This window comes from Anolis carolinensis, unplaced genomic scaffold (genome assembly GCF_035594765.1).
Source record: "Anolis carolinensis isolate JA03-04 unplaced genomic scaffold, rAnoCar3.1.pri scaffold_12, whole genome shotgun sequence".
Taxonomy (NCBI): Eukaryota; Metazoa; Chordata; class Lepidosauria; order Squamata; family Dactyloidae; genus Anolis; species Anolis carolinensis.
In genome coordinates, this window is record NW_026943823.1 from 19,256,567 (window position 1) to 19,281,199 (window position 24,633).

A 24,633-nucleotide genomic window follows, 5' to 3' on the forward strand; every position below is an offset into this window, starting at 1 on the left:
CTGCAGGAAGGGAGAAGGAGGAAGAGCCAAGGACACAGGTGGGGAATTTACTGGTGCAGTACTTTTCAATACAAATACAAAAGGTAGCCTACTTTCTGGATAGCCCTCGTATATAGACTACTGCTATTTTATAGCTCCTTTCCTACTGCTTTTTTTTTTTAGAGGGGGGAATGCCTTTTTCTCCTTGCTTTTCTTAATAAAATATTGTAGTTAGAACTACTGGACTCTGTTGTGGTGCTGGGTGAAAAGGTGTTTCATGGCTAGAGTGCAACAGCGTGTAAACATAAGTGGATTTCATGCACAGACTTGGTTTTTGTCTCATTTTCAAATACAAGTATTGTGAAATCTGAAAACAATCTTAAACCACTTTGAGTCCACCCAGGGGTGAGAAAAGTGGTATAGAAATGCAGTTAAATAATAATAATAATAATAATAATAATAATAATAATAATAATAATAATATCCAAAATACTTCTGGCCCCAGGCATTTCAGATAAGGGATACTCAACCTATATTATTACTGTCCCTTTTTCCTGAAACTGCTCCAAGCAGAACTGTTTGAAATTGAACGGAATACTGAGCCAAAAAGTGGCTTTTATGGGTCAATGTATCCCTTGTAAGTTTTGCCAGCTTTCCAAAGGTGCCGAATATCATTTGCACTTAGGATTCAGCACCATGGATAGTTTCTTCAAGGTATGAAATGAAATCTGATGTAATCCCTAACTTGCGTGGTGTAAAGAAGTGTGTTTTTATTTTGATTTATAGATGTCATGTTTAATTTCGTTTTAAAAGTCATGTTTAACTATGTTTAAAAGGGTAAGTATTAATTACCAGTGCGTGGGGGATGGTAACCAGCTCAGCATTCTAAGGCAGTTTACCATAGTAACGAGGGCGGAGCCAACCGCCGTTTGAAGAAAAAGGAGGGAATGTTTTAAAAAACAGTTTAGTCTGTGATCTTTAGTCACAGGGAAGACACTGGTTCCAAGTTAGGGAAACCAGGGAAATTCAGATCTCTAGTTATGTCAAATTAAGCAAGTAAAGGAAATTGTTTAGGTTTATTTGTAGAGTCTGAGTAGTAAGGGAAGTAATCCCAGTTAGATCCAAAGTGATCAGTTAGTAGTTTTGGTTGGGAAAGGAAAGGAGAAAGTATTTGAAAGAGTATTCATCATAAGTCATATTTGCAACTGATTAAGAAAGTTTAACTCTGAGAAGCAATATTGTAACCACCAAGCTCTGTGCCTGAAATAAACTTATTATTTTCTTTAAACATCCAAGCCTCTGTCACACATATTATAGACTAAGTTATGCTACTATTTAAATTGAATACGAAGAGAAGGTTCAAAAAGAAATTCCCCTCAGCCTGACATCTCCACAATTGGTGGCAGCATTAAAAAACAGAAAAAGGGTTTCCTCTGCCCCACATCTCCACACGTGGTAACCACCATTTATTTTAGACCCAGGCTGATGCACTAGTGAACAAGTCTTCAAAGACACCAGTGTTTATTCTGTGTTGGGGTCTTTTTTTTTACTACAGTCTCAGCAGATCCAGTAATGTTTGCAAGATCTGGAAGCTGTTGTTCTCCTTCAATTCCTCCCCTCCCCGGTTTTGTTTCCAATGACATTACCTTTCAACGGTTTGGGAAGGAAATGTGCGGCGGGCTTGTTTTTCTTGACATGGTTTCCTTTCATGATTTCTCCTTCTTTGTTAAGACCCAAATACCAGCCTCTGCCCGACTGCTGTTGTCTGTAGATCATGGACGAATATGTGACGTAGTAGTTTTCAAACACCGATTCTTTGAACTTACATTCTGGGGTAAAATGTTCCTGCAAGGAGGAAAAGAAATGGAGTTGGGGAGGAAAGAAGGGGAAGAAAAAGATCAGTGCATGCTATGCAATATGGTGGAGATCTTACCGTGGATCTATGTAGTGGAAGCCCCATGCTTCAACGGGGAATACACTGTTCCCTCACTTATCGTGTGGGTTACGTTCCAGGACCACCCGTAATAAGTGAAAATCCACAAAGTAGGGACACTATTTTTATTTTAATATTAATACCTTCCATTTAGTAGTTAGGTGGCCTTTCTCTCCTTCGCAAGCCCGTTTTGCACTGTAGTTGTTTTAGTTTGGTGAGGCAGGCAGCAATTTCACAGAGAATAATAATAATAAGAAGAAAATCACACAGACAGACTACAAACAGAGGCACAACTATGTGGCCCAAATGATTCATTGGAACTTATGCCTCAAGTACCACCTCCCAGCAGTAAAGAACTGGTGGGATCACAAACCTGCAAAAGTATTGGAAAATGAGCACGCAAAGATACTGTGGGACTTCCAAATCCAGACTGACAAAATTCTGGAACACAACACACCAGACATCACAGTTGTGGAAAAGAATAAGGTTTGGATCATTGATGTCGCCATCCCAGGTGACAGTCGCATTGACGAAAAACAACAGGAAAAACTCAGCCGCTATCAGGACCTCAAGATTGAACTTCAAAGACTCTGGCAGAAACCAGTACAGGTGGTCCCGGTGGTGATGGGCACACTGGGTGCCGTGCCAAAAGATCTCAGCCGGCATTTGGAAACAATAGACATTGACAAAATTACAATCTGCCAACTGCAAAAGGCCACCCTGCTGGGATCTGCACGCATCATCCAAAAATACATCACACAGTCCTAGACACTTGGGAAGTGTTCGACTTGTGATTTTGTGAAACGAAATCCAGCATATCTATCTTGTTTGCTGTGTCATACAATAATAATAATAACAACAACAACAACAACAACAACAACTTTATTTTTATACCCTGCCCCCATCTCCCCTCAGGGACTCAGGGTGGCTACCGTGTTTCCCCCAAAATAAGACAGTGTCTTATATTAATTTTTGCTCCCAAAGATGTGCGAGGTCTTATTTTCAGGGGATGTCTTATTTTTCCATGAAGAAGAATTCACATTTATTTTTGAACAAAAAAAAATGAAATTATATACTGTACAATAGTTGTCATCACAAACCAGCATAACCAGACAAACTGTGAATTCTATCAAGAATTTCTTGTTACTACCATTATTTCAATGTATAACAATCTATGGTACGTACATTTACCAATCCTGCATGCTCTGGTGTTCTTTTTGGCGAGAATGCTTCCAAACAAAAACTTCACTAGGTCTTACTTTCGGGGGAGGCCTTATATTTAGCAATTCAGCAAAACCTCTACTAGGTCTTATTTTCAGACGATGTCTTATTTTCAGGGAAACAGGATATGTGCAACTGAATAGCTGGAATCTAGTTGGCCAGTGCCAAATTGGATAGATTCATTGAATCTATTGGTGAATCAACCCAAAGGTTGACTCATTTGATTCCATAGCTCTACGTTTTGGGAACTTACAATAGATTTCATGCCCACATGGAATGAGAACTTAGATGGAACTCCATGTATACAACCATAAGCTAAATACGGCTCAAAAAGCATAACCACGTGAATAAGGAAACTCATACATAAACAAGGTTTTGGACAACATCTTCTAGTGTCCAAATGGTTTCCTATATAGTAGAGTCTCACTTATCCAACATAAACGGGCCGGCAGAATGTTGGATAAGTGAATATGTTAGATAATAAAGGGCCGGGCTGTGGCGCAGCTGGCTAGTAACCAATTGTTATAAATCACTACTGACCGAGAGGTCATGAGTTCGAAGCCCGGGTCAGGTTAAGCCTCCGACCATTAATAGCCCCGGCTTGCTGTTGACCTATGCAGCCCCGAAAGACAGTTGCATCTGTCAATTAGGGAAATTTAGGGACGCTTTATGCGGGAGGCTAATCTACAACACCATAAAACTGCCAGCAAAACACGAGGAAAGGAATATGGAAGTATAGCCACTTCTGGACGGTGAAGCAACAGCTCCCCCTGTGGCCGGAATTGTGAAGCTGGAAAAATGTTAAAAATGCCTCTGAGTCTGTCTAATGTATGTTGTTTGTCTGTTGGCATTGAATGTTTGCCATATATGTGTTCATTGTAATCCGCCCTGAGTCCCCTTCGGAGTGAGAAGGGCGGAATATAAATACTGTAAATAAATAAATAAGGAGAGATTAAGGAGAAGCCTATTAAACATCAAATTAGGTTATGATTTTACAAATTAAGCACCAAAACATACGACAAATTTGACAGAAAAAGTAGTTCAATATGCAGTAATTCTACGTTGTAATTACTGTATTTACGAATTTAGCACCAAAATATCACGATGTATTGAAAACATTGACTACAAAAATGCGTTGGATAATCCAGAACATTGGATAAGCGAATGTTGGATAAGTGAGACTCTACTGTATTTTCTCCAGTGTTTCCATTGCCGCATGTTTTTTCTGAATATAGAACGGCAGCCTTCAAATGAATCTGAGCAAGACATGATGCAATTTTAAGCCTGTAGAAGAGCTCAGGGAATAACCTGAAGGCAGTATTGCAATATAACCTTAAGTGAAAAAGTATTGATCAGAAAAAACAATCTCATTATCAGATCAGAAGCATCTATAAAAAAAAACTAATAACATGATCGGATTGTGATGGGGATGTATTGCCTAGGGAGAATGTCAGACAAATGCTAGTTGCATCAATAAGCTTTTACCAACGGACTGATGTTATAACAATCACCACAGGCCACCTCATTGCATAGCAATTATTTATTTGTAATCTTTTATCAGTGTGGCACAGGCTGCAGGTCCTTGGAAGTCTATAATAGCAACCAGAAGCTTGAACGGGATAAATTGGATTGTGCGTTGGGCTCACGGCTGGTTTCTGAGACCGTAACTCTTTCCACCATGTCTCCTGTATCAATTGAATGATATAATAATCTATACATATAAAAGAGTGATGGCATCAGGGCAGCAGACAAAACAACAAAACTACAGGCCCCCCAACCTCGAAATTTGACAACACAACCCATCATTCACACCTCTAGGTTGATACAACAAAAAGAAAAGAAAATAAAGTCCTAATTACAGGGAGAGGAATAATAGTTTTTATCCAATTGCTGCCAGTTTGAAGGCTAAGCTCCACCCACTTGGGGACAGGAAGACTTAGGCCTCACTTAGGCCTCTTCCACAGATTATCAGATTTTAACTGGATTATATGGCAGTGTAGATTCAAGGCCCTTCCACACAGCTATATAACCCATTTAGAATCTTGTATTATCTGCTTTGACTCCACACTGCCATATAATCCACTTCAGTGTGCATACTAAACATAAAGACAACCATACAACAGACATTCAATACCACCACTACCTCAACAATTTCTCACCAACACCACCAGACAACGGCACAGCAACGCGTGGCCGGGCACAACTAGTATATAATAATATTATACTATACTAATATTACAATATATTGTATATACATGTAATATTAATAATAATATTATGATGTAATACAATGTAATAATACCGTATATACTCGAGTATAAGCTAACCCAAATATAAGCTGAGGCACCTAATTGTACCACAAAAAACCTGGGAAAACATTGACTCCAGTATAAGCCGAGGGTGATAAATTTCAGAAATAAAAATAGATACCAATAAAATTAATTGAGGCATCTGTAGGTTAAAGGAATATTTACATAAAGCTCAAATTTAAGATAAGACTGTCCAACTCTGATCAAATCATTATTCTCATCTTCTTCAATGTAAATGTGCTTATGTAGCCTTTTAATAATAATAGAGTAAAATAATACATGTAATAATAATAATAATAATAAATAGAGTAAAATAATAAATATAATAATAATAAGATCAGAGTGAAATAATAAATGTATTATTATTAATAATAATAATAATAGAGTAAAATAAATGTAATAGTAGAAACAATAATAGTAATAAAAATAGAGTAAAATAAATGTAATAGTAGCAACAATAATAGAGATCAGAGTGAAATAAATGTATTAATAATAATAAAAATAGAGAAAAATGTAATAATACCAATAATAATAGAGAAAAATAATAAATGTACCATATATTCTCGAGTATAAGCTGACCCAAATATAAGCCAACCAGGACCCTCACCCGAGTATAAGCTGAGGGGGGCTTTTTCAGTCTTAAAAAAAGGGCTGAAAAACTAGGCTTATACTCAAGTATATATGGTAATTATAATTACTTTTATAATTGTATATTTATATTACATGCAATATTACTAATAATATTGCAATATAGTCGTATAATATAATATATTGTATGTTTATATACTTGTAAACTGCCCTGAGTCCCCTTCGGGGTGAGAAGGGTGGGATATAAATGTCGCTAATAATAATAATAATAATAACTTCCGAATCCAGACTGACAAAGTTCTGGAACACAACACACCAGACATCACAGTTGTGGAAAAGAACAAGGTTTGGATCATTGATGTTGCCATCCCAGGTGACAATCGCATTGATGAAAAACAACAGGAAAAACTCGGCCGCTCTCAGGACCTCAAGATTGAACTTCAAAGACTCTGGCAGAAACCAGTGCAGGTGGTCCCGGTGGTGATGGGCACACTGGGTGCCGTGCCAAAAGATCTCAGCCGGCATTTGGAAACAATAGACATTGACAAAATCACCATCTGCCAACTGCAAAAGGCCACCCTGCTGGGATCTGTGCGCATCATCCGAAAATACATCACACAGTCCTAGACACTTGGGAAGTGTTCGACTTGTGGTTTTGTGATACGAAATCCAGCATGTCTATCTTGTTTGCTGTGACATACAACATCGTTGTGTCAATAATAATAATAATAACTCTGCGTGATCCCATAGCATTGAGCCATGGTGGTTAAAGTGGTGTCAACATGCATGAATTCTCAGTGTAGACACACCCTAAGACAACCTCCTTCTCTTCAAAGGAGGCTCTTTGCTTCGAGGCTTCTAATGTATGAAAAAATAAATAATATTTAAAATAAAAAACCAACAAATTGTGAAGTGTAACCACAGCATTCTACAAAACCATTTCTCCCACTTGCCACTTGCTGAAGCAAGCTGTCCAGCCAAGAAGCGGGAAGCCATGGAGTGCGTCATGCAATTAAAAGCGGTAACAGCGAAGCCTGGAGCATGCAGCGGGTGATTATAGCTTGTGCGCGGTAATTTGCGGCTGTTTAGGGAATGCAAAACTTTTCCCATTCAGAGATGAATGATTAAATTAAGACGCGAACCACACCATGTTCAGGCAATTTCTTCTGAGGGGTCTTGCCAACGTGAAACCAACTCGCTATGAAACCAACTCATCAAGCAGCGAAATGTTTCCATAGACACACATTTATTTAAGACTTGTACATGCAGTTACATTTGATTTAAGTAGGGGTGCATCTACACCAGGGGTCCCCAAACTAAGGCCCAGGGACCGGATGCAGCCCTCCAAGGTCATTTACCTGGCCACCGCCCACAGTTTTATAATATAATATTTTATATCATTTTAAATAATATAATATATTGTATATACGTATAATATTGATAATAATATTATAATGTTATACAATATAATACTAATAATAATACCATATAATGTAGTGGACGGTGAAGCAACAGCTCCCCCTGTGGCCAGAATCGTGAAGCTGGAAAAATGTTAAATGCCTCTGTGTCAGTCTATACTATATGTTGTTTGTCTGTTGGCATTGAATGTTTGCCATATATGTGTTCATTGTAATCCGCCCTGAGTCCCCTTCGGGGTGAGAAGGGCGGAATATAAATACTGTATATATAGTCTGCCCCTCCCACTAAAACAACAAAAGTACAAGCCCCAGAACCTAAAAATTTGGCAGCACAATCCACCATCCTTGCCCCTAGGTTCCGACAACCAAAATAAAATAAAAATAAAGCCCTAATCAGAGGGAGAGGAATAATTGTTTTTAGCCAATTGCTGCCATTTAGAAGGCTAAGATCCTCCCACTTGGTCTCTTAGCAACCTACTCAGCCCAGGAGACAGGCACAGTTAGGCCTCAGGCCTCTTCCACACTGCCTATAAAATACAGATTATCTTATTTGAACTGGATTATATGGCAGTGTAGACTCAAGGCCCTTCCACACAGTTATATAACCTATTTATAATCTTATATTATCTGCTTTGAACTGGATTATCTTGAGTCCACATTGCCATATAATCCACTTCAGTGTGCATTTTATTCAGCTGTTTAGAAGGAGCCTCATGTAATCCAGTTCTACCGTGTTTCCCCAAAAATAAGACAGTGTCTTATATTAATTTTTGCTCCCAAAGATGCGCTAGGTCTTATTTTCAGGGGATGTCATACTTTTCCTTGAAGAATAATTCACATTTATTGTTGAACAAAAAAACGTACATTTATTATATACTGTATAGTAGTTGTCATCACAAACCAGTATAACCAGACAAACTGTGAATCCTATCAAGAATTTCTTGTATTACATATAATATTACAGTATAGTGGTATAGTTCAATATAGTAATATATAATGCTAATATTGTGCTATGCTAATAATATAGTATATTGTATGTACATACAACTTGTAAGCCGCTCTGAGTCCCCTTCAGGGTGAGAAGTGCAGGATATAAATGTAGTAAATAAATTAGTAAATGAATAAATAAATAATTTTAGACTTAGGCTGGCCCAAAGTCTGAAATGACTTGAAGGCACACAACAACAACAATCCTACTTAACTTGACTATCTCATTGGCCAGAAGCAGGCCCACACTTCCCATTGAAATCCTGATAGGTTTATGTTGGTTACAATTGGTTTCATTTTTAAATATTATATTGTGCTTTCATTGTTGTTGCTGTTTTGCTCTACAAATAAGACATGTGCAGTGTGCATAGGAATTTATTTTTCCAAATGATAATTCGGCCCCTCAGCAGTCTGAAGGATTGTGGACTGGCCCTTTGCTTTAAAAGTTTGAGGACCCCTGATCTACACTATAGAATTATTGCAGTTTGACACCACTTTAACTGCTGTGCCGTGGTGCTATGGAATTCTGGAAGCTGTTGTTTTATGAGGCCTTTAGACTTCCCTGCCAATGAGGGCTGACAACTTTCCAAACTACAACTCCCAGTTTAAGATAGTTCTTTCCAAATAACTCAGTTTAGCATCACAACTATGCTGCAAGATAGGCTGAGATGAAAAATAAGATTATCTGTGACTATCCAGCAAAGCAGAGATGTGAAACCCGTAATCCTAGGCCAATGCTTTATTGCTGCACTATGCTGCCACTTTAAAAAGGAAATATTGATCAAAGTTTATGTTTTATTAACGATTCAGTGCTATAAATAGACAATCTACAGAAGACTAAAACACCTCAAAAGTGGAGTAATGGTTTAAGCGTCGGATTTCGACTCTGGAAACATGAGTTTGAATCCTTGCTGATCCAAGTGATTTTGGGCGAGTCGCACTCTCTCAGCCTCAGAAAAAGGCAATAGCAAGCCCTTCTGAACAAATCTTGCCAAAACAACACATTAAAAGCTTCACCTTAGGCTTGCCATATGTCAGAAATGACTTGAAGGCACACAACAGCAACAACAACAACAACAACATAAGATAATGGTTTGTTTTAAAAAATATATGTGGAAAAGATGCATACCGTATATACTCGAAGATAAGCTGAGTTTTTCAGCCCTTTTTATGAGCTGAAAAAGCCTCCCCCAGCTTATAATCGGGTCAAGGTCAAGGCCGGCAACGGAGCCTGCAGGCTATTGCTTGCAATATGTGATCTATTTCTCTCTTCTCCTCCCTTATCAGTGTGTTTTCTTTTGCAAAGCCTCCCTCGCTCTTAGCCTGCAGGCTATTGCTTGCAATATGTGATCTAGTTCTCTCTTCTCCTCCTTTATCAGTGTGTTTTCTTTTGCAAAGCCTCCCTCGCTCTTAGCCTGCAGGCTATTGCTTGCAATATGTGATCTATTTCTCTCCTCTCCTCCCTTATCAGTGTGTTTTCTTTTGCAAAGCCACCCTCGCTCTTAATCAAGGGAATGTTTTGAAAAGAGAAAGACGCCCTTGCAAGTCAGGAAGAAGAAAATATATATATTCATTAATCTTATGAAAGCATTGTCCCCTGAAATATTTGTTAAACTCTCCTACAGATATATAGGCATTAACCCTTTGCAAGTTTTTGCCATTTCTATTTACCTTTATATGTGTATCTATCTATATACATTAATTTTATATATGAATTTCCCCTCATATATTTGCAATTCTTTGCAAATCCTTTATACATATAGATCCATGTACCGGTGTATCTGTAGCCATACATATATATTATTTTTATATATGAATTTACCCTCATATGTTTGCAAGTCTCTGCAAATATCTATATAAAAAGAGATGCCTGGATAGATATGAATATATTCTTACCTACCTATATATAGGGCTTGGAAATATTACAGGGGGGAAATGAACACACAAATATATATAGACATGTCTAGATAGATATGAATATATGTATGTGTGTGTGTGTGTGTGTATGTGTGTGTGTATATATATATATATATATATATATATATATATATATATATATATATAGGGCTTGCAAATATTGTAGGGGAAATGCACACACACAAACACACACACAAAGAGGGGATTTGCAAATGTTTCAGGGGGAAATGCATATGTGAAATTAGAATCTATAATTATAGATCTATATCTAGCTCTGTATTGTTTATATAAGCATTGAATGTTTGCCTGTTACTATGTTGGAAGCTGGCCTGAGTCCCCATGGGGAGATAGGGTGGGATCCAAATGAAGTTATTATTATTATTATTATTATTATTATTATTATTATTATTATTAGGTTATTGTTGATACCATATTGTTTTTGTTGCCCCTAGTTTTCCACTTATAGAGCTAGTTTATTGTTTTTCTTTGAAATATGGTAAATATTCAAAAACATTTAACCTACTGATGCCTCGATTAATGACATTTTATTGGTATCTATTTTTATTTTGAAATGTACCCGTAGCTGCTGCATTTCCCACCCTAGGCTTATATTCGAGTCAATATCTCAGTTTTTTGTGGTAAAATTAGGTGCCTCGGCTTATATTCGGGTCGGCTTATATTCGAGTATATACGGTAATTCGGTTAAAATACAATAGAGTCTCAATTATCCAACATAAACGGGCTGGTAGAACGTTGGATAAGCGAATATGTTGGATAATAAGGAGGGATTAAGGAAAAGCCTATTAAACATCAAATTTCGTTATGTTTTTACAAATTAAGCACCAAAACATCATGTTATACAACAAATTTGACAGAAAAAATAGTTTAATACGCAGTAATGCAATGTAGTAATTACTGTATTTACAAATTTAGCACCAAAATATCACAATGTATTGAAAACATTGACTAAAAAAATGTGTTGGATAATCCAGAACGTTGGATAAGTGAGACTCTATTGTACTGGCATTCATAAAATGCCCAATTGGGTTTTAGGTTATTCTTTACATCCAAACCTCAACTTCTGGTTAAACTTGACGACGGTTTGTAGTTTTGCTCTGTAAACCAAGGTCTGGTTTATTTCAGTAAGCAAGAATACAAAGCAATCGAGGTTTGTATGGATATAGACTTACAGATCGAGAATATATTAAAAATATTTTACAACTAATTAAAGGAAATTTAATTAAACTGGTTAAACTTGACCATGGTTTGTAGTTTTGCTCCGTAAACCAAGATCTGGTTTATTTCAGTAAGCAAGAATAGAAAGCAATCAAGTTTTGTATGGATATAGACTTACAGATCAAGAATATATTAAAAATATTTTACAACTAATTAAAGAAAATTTAATTAAACTGGTTAAACTTGACCATGCTTTGTAGTTTTGCTCCGTAAACCAAGCTCTGGTTTATTTCAGTAAGCAAGAATAGAAAGCAATCGAGGTTTGTATGGATATAGACTTACAGATCGAGAATATATTAAAAATATTTTACAACTAATTAAAGAAAATTTAATTAAACTGGTTAAACTTGACCATGGTTTGTAGTTTTGCTCCGTAAACCAAGCTCTGGTTTATTTCAGTAAGCAAGAATAGAAAGCAATCGAGGTTTGTATGAATATAGACTTACAGATCGAGAATATATTAAAAATATTTTACAACTAATTAAAGAAAATTTAATTAAACTGGTTAAACTTGACCATGCTTTGTAGTTTTGCTCCGTAAACCAAGGTCTGGTTTATTTCAGTAAGCAAGAATACAAAGCAATCAAGGTTTGTATGGATATAGACTTACAGATCGAGATTATATTAAAAATATTTTAAAACTAGTTAAAGGAAATGTATCTTAGGTGTCAAGAGATCCAGATGAGAAAAACTTTGGATCGACAAGAATCTTCACATTCAGGCCAGGATTATGGAAATATGATGCCATCTCACATACGTTGGATTATGTGTTTGTGCAACTGTTTTCCCATTCATTTGTGCAACAATGCCATTCAACACAAGGGTTGAGTACCACCACATAATTCCAGTGTCGGATAAGGTAATTTTCTTGGCATTTCCTCCAAAGGTCCACTTGGCTTCCTATCTGCCCTTGACTATGTGTGTTGCCCCAGTAGATGCTTTAATGCAGTTGCTCCATTTTTGTTAGCAGGCACAGGATTTGTATGCATGTGTGTTCACGAAGTGGGGAGAAAGCCAACACACATGAGTTCTTTTCCTCGGGCCTTTCACGTCGCATTAGCCATAATACTCGGATATGTCTTACCTAGAGCTGTACAACTAATTCTACCGCTTCAGCTCCCTTCAGACAGGATGAAATGATAATCAAATAGATTTAAATCCCAAAAGCCATTCAGGCAAAATGAGGGTGGAGTTGTGTCAATGACTCCTCTGATTAAAAGAGATCCATGCTCAGTGATGCCAGCTTCCAACTTTCAGGACACAATACAAAAGGACATTGCTCGGTTGGTGCAATTCAAGCTGCTAGTTTTAGCTTCTGAACACCCTACTGAGACAATCAAGGCACATCTACCCAGAGCGGAACTTGGAAAAATGCCTTTGAGGAAAACAATAATGACCTGAAAGAGCCATCTAGATCAGTGATTCCCAAACTTATTTGGCCTGCCGCCCCCTTTCCAGAAAAAATATGGCTCAGTGCCCCCTGGAAAGGGGGCGTGGCTTAGAGGGGTGGGCGTGGCTCCTGCTCAAGAGGGCGGGGCTGAGCCTCTCCCCTAGTCCAAGATTCAGGGCTGCGAGGGGAGGTGGGCGGGGCCAGGACTGGGATGGACGGAGTTACGAGCTCTGAGGCAGGGCTGAGCTTCTATCCCTGTCCTGCGGCACCTGCCAGGACAGGAGGTGGGGCTAGAGAAGGGGGCAGGACCTCTTCCCACGTGCCTGATGGGGCTGAACCTCTATATCCCTCCCCCCGTGTTCTAACAAGCGCCTCAGGGGACATATACAGAGGCTCAGCCCTGTCTCGGGCTCTTGGGAAGAGGCCCCGCCCCCACCTTAAAAGGCCTCTCAGGAGAGGTATAGAGGCTCAGCCCTGTCTCAGGCTCTTGGAAGGAGGCCCCGCCCTCTTCCCTAGCTCCGTCCTCTGTGTCCCAACAAGAGCCTCAGGAGAGGTATAGAGGCTCAGCCCTGTCTCGGGCTCTTGGAAGGAGGCCCCGTCCCTTCCCTAGCTCCGCCCTCTGTGTCCCAACAAGCCCCTTAGGAGAGGTATAAATTCTCAGCCCTGTCTAGCTCCGCCCCCTGTGTCCTAACAGGCACCTCAGGGACTCAGCCCTGTCTCCGGCACTTAGGTAGCGGCCCGCCCCTCCCCTTGCCCCACCCCCAAATGCACCTGTGGCCATCACCGCCCCCCTGGATCACTGCAGCGCCCACCAGGGGGCGGTAGTGCCCACTATGGAAATCACTGATCTAGATCTAAGCCACCTAAGAACCCACCCACAGGACCCCACGGCTGGAAGACCATCATCCTCGGCCTACAAGGGATCGCCTAAGTAAGTAAGTAGTCCAAAGACCAGACCTCCTCGTCTTCCTAGATCTCTGTCGTGGTCAATGCCCTCCCTCAAGCATTTCCCAGTAAACCCCTCTGAACCCTTCTTGGTGAAGTGGGAAGATAATGGTTTGAAATACTCCCTCTCACTTATCCTTTTAACCCAAAGCAAATTTCCGAAAAGCGAATGGAGAACGGTTGACTCGAGAGACATCCCCAGGGCATGTCCAGCAATTCAAACAAAATCTGAGTTCCTTCATCATCCAACTGGGTTGTCAGATCTTTAGGAAAACCCCTCTACTTATCACCACTGTTTGAACTTGCAGTCGTTGAAAAGAGCCAAGGAAACTCTCCTTCTCTTTCTTATGACTCACTCTCTCTTTCTCTTTAGAAAATACAGGCCGAAGTTTCTTTTGGACTAGACCAGATTCCAAAGCCAGCCAAGGGGAGTATCGTTGTTCCTCGGAGGATCGCTGTGAAGAATTACAAAGCGTCGAAAAATAATAGGAGTTTTCGGATGAAAGGACTGCTCGCGGTTGGCAGATTGCCAGCCTGGAACATCAGACGGAGCAAAGGATTATGGGTGGTGGGGACCCTCCTTTCTTCTAGAATAAAAGTAGCAATTGATGTCGGGAACTGCCAATGACTACTTCAGCGGAAAGTGAAACTGAGCTGGGTGGGCCAACAAAAGGCAGATTTCTGCATTTTTTTTTCTGATGCTGGATGGAGTCCTAAAGCATAGGGGGTTTAATTCTGTTGAATTATGATTTTCTGAATGCTGGTTAGCTGCCAACATCTACCAAATCTCAAATATCATTATCAAGCATATCTCCTGGATATGCTTTTCCCAAACAGACATGAGAGACTTTTGAATCACAGCATGAAGAACACCTTCCAGTTGTGGTATGGTGACAGTGAATTCACATGACAAGTGCTACTCTGAGTTTCATTGGAGCTGTTCAAGAATCTTTTGGGTTCAGTACCTTGGACAGCTCACACAAAACCCAAAATAGCTTCATGGGCCATCATACTCATAGCCATGCTGACTGGAAAGGATGGGAGTGGTAGTACAAAACACCTTGATAGAATGCTAAAACCTCAATTGTGCTATACAGTAACTGCATTCTATTGAATTCTGTGATTTGTAGTTCAATGAGGCCCTTGAGCTCTTCTTGTAAGTATCCCAAGTGAAAAGAAGTCATGATAGGTAGAGCTGTGTAGTGCAAAAGGTCTAGAAAGAGAAGAGGTAGATAGTCTTTCTCATAGAATTCTAAGTATCCATTAGTTAAAGGTAAAGGTTTTCCCTTGACATGAAGTTTAGTTGAGTCCGACTCTGGGAAGTGGTGCTTATCTCCATTTCTAAACTGAAGAGCCAGCGTTTTCCGGAGATACCTCCTAGGTCATATGGCTGGCATGACTGTAATGATGATGTCACCATACCAGGTGATTTGATTGGAGTCAAAAATCAGAAACTCCTCAAAGCACAGCAGACAAAAAACCAATACAAGAAAACCGCACTACAAACTAGGGCTGACAGCTGGCACAACAAAACACTGCATGGAAAGTTCCTTGACAAAATTGAAGGAAAAGCTGATAAGGAGAAGACCTGGCTCTGGCTCATGAATGGGACCCTGAAGAAGGAGACAGAAGGCCTGATCCTTGCAGCCCAGGAGCAAGACATCAGGACAAAGGCAATTCAGGCCAAGATCGAAAAATCAGCTGTTGGCAGAAGATGGGGCTAACAGCGGGAGCTCACTCCACTCCCCGGATTTGAACCATCGGCCTTTCGGTCAGCCAGTTCAGCAGCTTGGCGGTTTAATCCACTGCGACACCTGGGGCTCCATCAGTAAACTACGAACCTCAGGATTCCATAAGATATTGCCACGGCAGTTTAAGGGCTATCAAAGCAGGTTCTACCATTACATCGTGTGAAGGGATCACTTAGGATGGCTAGACAGTGCTTCCATTGGGCTAAGCTTACCATCGGAGTGGACCTGTGGCACTGGAAAGACCATTTCAACATCTCCAGAACCATGTGCAATGCACTTCACTTCCATGGATGGAGAAGTCATAGTGGAAGGCATTCCCTAAAGGTGCAAAACTAGTAGACGAGACAGAAGGGGAAAAGGGGAACTCTATTATAAGTACCAGACCGAAAGTAAGCAGACCGAAAGGTCCCGGATTCAAACCCCCGGAGCGGCGTGAGCGGCCGCTGTTAGCTCCAGCTCCTGCCAACCTAGCAGTTCAAAAACATGCCAATGTGAGTAGATCAATAGGTACCACTCCGGCGGGAAGGTAACGGCGCTCCATGCAGTCATGCCAGCCACATGACACATGGACAATGCCGGCTCTTTGGCTTAGAAATGGAGATGAGCACCAACCCCCAGAGTCAGACATGACTGGTCTTAACGTCAGGGGAAACCTTTACCTTTACCTTTTTATTATAAGTACAGTAGAGTCTCATTTAACCAACATAAACGGGCTGGCAGAAAATTGGATAAGCGAATATGTTGGATAATAAGGAGAGATTAAGGAGAAGCCTATTAAACATCAAACTGTGGTGGAGGCTCCTTCTTTGGAGACTTTTAAGCAGAGGCTGGATGGCCATCTGTCGGGGGTGCTTTGAATGCGATTTCCTGCTTCTTGGCAGAATGGGGTTGGATTGGATGGCCCATGAGGTCTCTTCCAACTCTACTATTCTATGATTCTATGATTCTATGAAATACTGCAAAAAAGATGTCTATAGCAACTCTCAAAAGACTCCCTCCTCTCCTGGCAACATCAGAGAGATCGGGCCAAATCCAATATTAGAAGTAGATAACGGTTAGTTCTGTCACCGTTGTGGCAAAAGCTTCCATTGACACCCTTGAAAGGCAGAATATTTACAAGACGGAGGGAAAGAGATGAAAGATAGCGGAGCTGACGTGGGATGCTTTTGAAAAATGGGCCAACAAGTAATTAAGCCTTCAAAAAGAGGGAGGAAAAAAGTGGCGTCCAAAGTTCCAAAGAGATACCAATCTAAATAATGTACAGCTTGTTTACCCTTCTCCTTAAAGATTAATATAGAACGGCTGGTTGGACAAAACACTGCTGCTTTCCCAAAGAAAAATGCTTTCCTTTTCAACTCCAACCATTCCTTATGTGCTTCTTTGAGCACAGGATTGACTCAAAAGCCACCATTAACCCCATCCTTTTTGTAAAAGTCAAGAAAGCAGCAGGATTAATTTGGGATGTCACAACATTGACTAAAGCTTTGACATGCCAAATAGCGATAGTGCGAGATTAACAACGGGAACGGAGGCTTCTGGCGGCGGCAAAATCACAGAATGTTCCGTTTCGATATGACTTAATTAATTTTTTTTAAAAAGTGATGACGATAACCTGAAATGAAGACACGAAATTCATCATCTAGGAAAGAGATGAGATGATTGGGACAACTCGCAGAGAGGAACGTGAAAACGAAAAGCCGGTAATCCGAACCCGGTGCTTTATTTTAGGAACCAAAGTATGAAATGACATATGAAATGAATCAGAGGACAAAGACCGAAAATCCCATTGTTGTTCCCAACTTGGGATCAAGGGGATTTACCTTTGTGTGGAATCACCCTTCCGCGCTTCATTGTAGTCGCAACTAACCAACAGGATCCCAGCCAAAAATACATATTAACCTCAATCCAATATATAATCCCAACTACAGTAGACTTGTTGCATTAATGGGATTGACCTTAGTGTTGATCTACCCTTCAGAAACCGAATTCCGTCCATTGTCGGCTGTCGTTTGCCTCATATTGGGAGAAAACTAAGATATCATTTAAAATCTATACACATAATACAGTAGAGTCTCACTTATCCAACACTTGCTTATCCAACGTTCTGGATTATCTAACGCATTTTTGTAGTCAATGTTTTCAATATAACGTGATATTTTGATGCTAATTTTGTAAATACAGTAGAGTCTCACTTATCCAACACTCGCTTATCCAACGTTCTGGATTATCCAACGCATTTTTGTAGTCAATGTTTTCAATATAACGTTATATTTTGGTGCTAAATCCGTAAATACAGTACAGTAGAGTCTCACTTATCCAACATAAACGGGCCGGCAGAACCTTGGATAAGCGAATATGTTGGATAATAAGGAGACATGAAGGAGAAGCCTATTCAACATCAAATTGGTTATGATTTTACAAATTAAGCACCAAAACATCATGTTATACAACAAATTTGAAAGAAAAAGTAGTTCAATACACAGTAATGCTATGTAGTAATTACTGTATTTACGAATTTAGCACCGAAATATCACGATGTATTGAAAACATTGACTACAAAAATGCGTTGGATAATCCAGAATGTTGGATAAGCGAGTCTTGGATATGTGTGACTCTACTGTAGTTTAAAATCTATACACATAATAAAAGTAAAAATATGTACTGGGGTGTCCAGTGACACAGACAGGCTCTCATTTCCACAAATAGCTATAACTCCCACTACTCAGGAAACACCAATGGCCCTTCATCCAATGACATTGTAGGTTATAGCGAGCACCATGAACATGTCCAAGAGCCCTGCCCATGTCCACAAACACCATACCTTCCACCACCCAAGTGAAGGCATTCATACGGGGACAATTTCATCCTATATGTTCTGTTTTTCCTCCACCACAGACATCCCAGTGTTTCTTACTCTCTCCATTGGTGTGGAATTTGCATAACCCCGCCCACTGCCTCTCTCATAACCCATGAGGTCTCTTCCGACTCTACGATTCTACGATTCTATGATTCTTTCCTATGGCACACAGCAAACCGAGGAATTGATCAGCAACTGAACATACTAGAGAGGTTTGGGGAGAATTCACCATGATTTATAGCAGTTGTAGGGACTGGGATGTATAGTTCACCTGAAATCTAAGATCACTCTGAACTCCACCAATGATGGACCTGGAACTAACTTGGCACACAGAACCCTCATGACTAAGAAAAAATACTGGAGGTCTTTGGAGGGATTGATAGGAGTTGTAGTTCACCTACATTCAGAGCGCACTATGAACCCAAACAATGATGGATGTGGACCAAACTTGGCATGCAGACCCAATATGCCCAGATTTGAATACTGGTGGGTTTTGAGGGGTATTGGCCTGGACATTTTGGATTTGTGGGCACTAGGATGTATAGTTCACCTGCAATTAGTGAGCACACTGAAATCCATCAAAGATGGAATTGAAACAACTTGGCACATAGAGCCTGCATGACCAGAAAAAAATACTGGATGTCTTTGGGGAAAATTCACCTTGATTTGGGGGAAGATGTAGTTTACCTACATCCAGAGAGCACTGTGAACCCAAACACCGACCGATCAGGACCAAACTTGACACACAGACCTGATATGCCAAATTTTGATTAGTAAAAAATAAACATAATTACTATTAACACAATATACCGTATATATTCAAGTATAAGCCAACCTGAATATAAGCCAAGGCACCTAACTTTACCACGAAAAAACTGGGAAAACATTGACTCCAGTATAAGCCGAGAGTGGTAAATTTCAGAAATAAAAATAGACACCAATAAAATTAATTGAGGCATCAGTAGGTTCAATGTTTTTGAATATTTACATAAAGCTCAAATTTAAGATAAGACCGTGCAACTCTGATCAAATCATTATTCTCATCTTTTTCAATGTAAATGTGCTTATGTATCCTTTTAATAATAATAGAGTAAAATAATGCATGTAATAATAAATAGAGTAAAATAATAAATAATAATAATAATAATAATAAGATCAGAGTGAAATAATAAATGTATTATTAATAATAATAAAAATAGAGTAAAATAAATGTAATAGTAGCAACAATAATAGAGAAAAATAATAAATGTAATAATACCAATAATAATAGAGAAAAATAATAAATGTATCATATATTCTCGAGTATAAGCTGACCCAAATTAAGCCAACCAGGACCCTCACCCGAGTATAAGCCGAGGAGGGCTTTTTCAGTCTTAAAAAAAGGATTTTAATCTTGGACATTCTTAAAATTTTATATAATGTGATTTTCTTTTGTAATGGTATCTGTTTTATATGAACTGTTGTTTTGTAGATTGTTTTTATATGAATTGTTGTTTTTACATTGTTTTTAGGCATTGAATTTTTGCCTATTTACTGTAAGCCGCTTTGAGTCTCCTCGGAGAGAAAGGCGGGGTAAAAGTGATGTAAATAAATAAAAAAAGGGCTGAAAAACTAGGCTTATACTCAAGTATATACAGTAATCATTTAAAATTAAAGATCAAAAACGCTATGGAATATTTAGAGTTGTAGATTGACATATAGTTCTGCCCTCTCTGCCTTGTCGAACTACAACTCCCAGGACACCATAACATTGAGTCATCGCAGTACAAGTGGAGGCAAACTGATTTAATTCTTCAGTGTAGATGCACCCAGTTGAACTGATGCCTCAATGCTCAGAAATTTGAAAACTGCATTTTCAAAAGGCACCAGCACACTTTGACAGAGAAGGCTCAAGATCTTGGAGAACTATAAATTCCAGGATTCCATAGCACGGAACCATGGTAGTTCAAGTGTCAAACTGTTATTGATCGTATTATCGCACCCCATGATGTCCATCAACATCCAAGAAGCAGAAGGTTTTCTCGACCTCCAAGGGCAAAACAACATGACTTTTGATTCCTGATCAGGAATCACACCCGAACCCATCAAAGCTGTTAAGCAGCTTCACAGCTTCATTGGAGCCTGCCTTTGCCTTAATCGGCTGTCTTGCTCATTTGCGTGTTTAACTTTGACAAAAAAATCATAATAATATCGGAAGGCTGAGATTGTCAGGAATGTCACCGTTACGAAAGCGCACACAGACGCACACGCCCTGCTTAAAGCTGCCGGAAAAGCTGGAATTTGTTATTTGAATCGGATGTTGTGGCAAAACTTAATTTCAAGGCAAACAAGATTAAAAGCGAGAGGCAGGATACCGGCAAATGCCAACAAAGAGCACAAACAGGACGGCATCTGCAAATGCAAACATATTGTGCATCGTCATCGTCACCCCCCTACAAACACACAATGGTTTTATTAAATTAAATGCTGTCTTAAGCTGCAGGTGACAGGGATGAAATCATGGAAACAGATTGGCTTTCCTAATTTGTTTCCATGCGCCAGAAAAGACAACACTCTTAAAAGCAACACTCAAGAAAAAGTAACATGCAGTCCAAATTTTAGTAATTTTTTTTTGCATTTAATGGTGGTTATGCAAAGGACTAGCTTCAGCCATAGAAACCGTAGAAAATAGGTTAAACCCTTGTGTTGGCTGAACTGCTGACCTGAAGGTTTGGTTGCTAACCTAAAGGTTGGCAGCTCGAACCCGTGACACAGGGTGAGCTCTCGTTTGTCACCTCTAGCTTGCGGGGACATGAGATAAACATCCCAGCAGAATAATAATAATAATAATAATAATAATAATAATAATAATAATAATAACAACAACAACTTGCAGGCCAGAAGCAAGCCATCAGAACAAATGCAATTAAGGCCAAGATTGAAAAATCAGCTGATGACCCAAAATGCAGACTGTGCAAGGAAACCAACAAAACCATGGATCATATCCTCAACTTCTGTAAGAAAATCGCACAGACAGACTACAAACAGAGGCACAACTATGTGGCCCAAATGATTCATTGGAACTTATGCCTCAAGTACCACCTGCCAGCAGCAAAGAACTGGTGGGATCACAAACCTGCAAAAGTATTGGAAAATGAGCACGCAAAGATACTGTGGGACTTCCGAATCCAGACTGACAAAGTTCTGGAACACAACACACCAGACATCACAGAATAACAACAAATTTGACAGAAAAAGTAGTTCAATACGCAGTAATGCTATGTAGCAATTACTGTATTTGCGAATTTAGCACCAAAATATCACGATTTATTGAAAACATTGACTACAAAAATGTGTTGGATAATCCAGAACATTGGATAAGCGAGTGTTGGATAAGTGAGACTCTACTGTATTATATTATACAACTATATTGCAATATTATTAGTAATATTGCATGTAATATAAATATACAATTATGATAGTGAATTATAATTATTATTACATTGTATTACATTATCATATTATTATTAATATTACATGTACAGTAGAGTCTCACTTATCCAACATAAACGGGCCGGCAGAACATTGGATAAGCGAATATGTTGGATAATAAGGAGGCATTAAGGAAAAGCCTATTAAACATCAAATTAGGTTATGATTTTACAAATTAAGCACCCAAACATCATGTTTAACAACAAATTTGACAGAAAATGTAGTTCAATACGCAGTAATGCTATGTAGTAATTACTGTATTTGTGAATTTAGCACCAAAATATCACGATGTATTGAAAACATTGACTACGAAAATGCGTTGGATAATCCAGAACTTTGGAGAAGCGAGTGTTGGATAAGTGAGACTCTACTGTATATACACAGTCCAGTCCAGTCGTGATCAACTCTGGGAGTTGGTGCTTATCTCCATTTCTAAGCCGAAGAGCTGGCGTTGTCCATAGACATCTCCAGGTCATGTGGCTGGCATGACTGCATGGAGCGCCATTACCTTCCCACTGGAGCAGTACCTATTGATCTACTCACATTTGCATGTTTTCGAACTGCTAGGTTGGCAGGAACTGGGGTTAATAGCGGGTGCTCATTCCGCTCCCGGGATTTGAACCTGGCACCTTTCGGTATAATGATATTATATTATATATCATTAAATTGATACTTTTAAATTGATATTTTGGCGAAGCACCCGTGCCCTTGGGCAGGGAAAGCTGAAGACCCGGTCAAACTACATCTCTCATAATTCCATAGCATTGAGCTACGGCAGTTCAATTAGGATCAACCTGGATTGATTCCACAGTGTAGATGTGCCCTAGGTGAAGAAATGAATTGGAGAAATGACTTTTACGCCCTGAGGCCAGAGCATAGGTTTCAATTGAGCTCTTGTTAGTATTTTGTTAGGCGCTGGCATTCTGATTCGTCACGCTTTGCTCTTGGGAGACTGTGCCGGTTAACCAGGGAATTCTCATGTGGTTGCAATTGAGCTGGAGCTCAGTTCGAGTGCCAAATGGATTGTCCTTGCTGCACATATTTCCTCCACAATTAAACCACTGGGAGTTTGAAGCCCTGAGCAAAGCAGAAAGCCATCACGACTGTTGTTTTCACTGCCGGAGCTGCAGCTTTTGGCTTTCCAGGGCTTTCTTTCAGATCAACAGAGATGCGGCCAGGGCACCAAAAAGCCAAATGACTGTTCCTATGTTCTTTGAGGGAATGTTTGAAAGCTTTGGCACTCACCTGTTTTGCAACTGGCCGCATTTGTCACCATGGCACCATTTGGATATTATTCGGGATATTATTGGTTTTTATAGCCGAATGCAACACAGATCTGCAAATCTGTGCCAATCTTCAAGGCTGTTCTGTAGATAATTTCAGATTTTGGAGAATGTCTCATTTTGTGATCAAGGTGACCACCCCCCCCCAGGGTCCCATTCGTGAGCCAGAGCCAGGTCTGTGCTGGCGGTAGTGTAACTACCGGCAGGTCCAACCAAGCCAGAGAGGCCTCAGCGGAGGAATGCAAGCAAGAGCACCTAACCCATTAGCATTATGGAGAATCAAACCCAAACGAAGTCTATACTGGCTCGGTCGTCACCCAGGATAAGAAGGACCGCGGTGGATGCTGCTGATTCTGGACATCCATCGACAAGTGGGCTACGGAATCATCAAAACCCAAATGAACAGTCACAGAAGCGGCAGAAATATACAATGCCAGAAAACCTCACAATTATTATTATTATTATTATTATTATTATTGACACAACGACGTTGTATGACACAGCAAACAAGATAGATATGCTGGATTTCGTTTCACAAAATCACAAGTCGAACACTTCCCAAGTGTCTAGGACTGTGTGATGTATTTTCGGATGATGCGTGCAGATCCCAGTAAGGTGGCCTTTTGCAGTTGGCAGATCGTAATTTTGTCAATGTCTATTGTTTCCAAATGCCGGCTGAGATCTTTTGGCACGGCACCCAGTGTGCCCATCACCACTGGGACCACCTGCACTGGTTTCTGCCAGAGTCTTTGAAGTTCAATCTTGAGGTCCTGATAGCGGCTGAGTTTTTCCTGTTGCTTTTCTTCAATGCGACTGTCACCTGGGATGGCAACATCAATGATCCAAACCTTGTTCTTTTCCACAACTGTGATGTCTGGTGTGTTGTGTTCCAGAACTTTGTCAGTCTGGATTCGGAAGTCCCACAGTATCTTTGCGTGTTCATTTTCCAATATTTTTGCAGGTTTGTGATCCCTCCAGTTCTTAACTGCAGGGAGGTGATACTTGAGGCATAGGTTCCAATGAATCATTTGGGCCACATAGTTGTGCCTCTGTTTGTAGTCTGTCTGTGCAATTTTCTTACAGCAGCTGAGGATATGATCAATGGTTTCATCGGTTTCCTTGCACAGTCTGCATTTTGGGTCAACAGCTGATTTTTCGATCTTGGCCTGAATTGCCTTTGTCCTGATGTCTTGCTCCTGGGCTGCAAGGATCAGGCCTTCTGTCTCCTTCTTCAGGGTCCCATTCGTGAGCCAGAGCCAGGTCATCTCTTTATCAGCTTTTCCTTCAATTTTGTCAAGGAACTTTCCATGCAGTGTTTTGTTGTGCCAGCTGTCAGCTCTAGTTTGTA

The 24,633-nt window shown here is 39.8% G+C and overlaps 1 protein-coding gene across 4 annotated transcripts in view; it reads right to left on the reverse strand.

Annotated features, from left to right (window-relative positions):
• The window catches only part of fgf13 (fibroblast growth factor 13), a 267,783-nt gene that overhangs the window by 5,835 nt on the left and 237,315 nt on the right, over positions 1-24,633 (reverse strand). For all 4 annotated transcript variants that reach the window (XM_062963929.1, XM_062963932.1, XM_062963931.1 and 1 more), the window contains one exon: positions 1,626-1,824. In XM_062963929.1, coding sequence (XP_062819999.1) covers positions 1,626-1,824 — 199 coding nt within the window. The remainder of the gene's footprint in view (positions 1-1,625; positions 1,825-24,633) is intronic.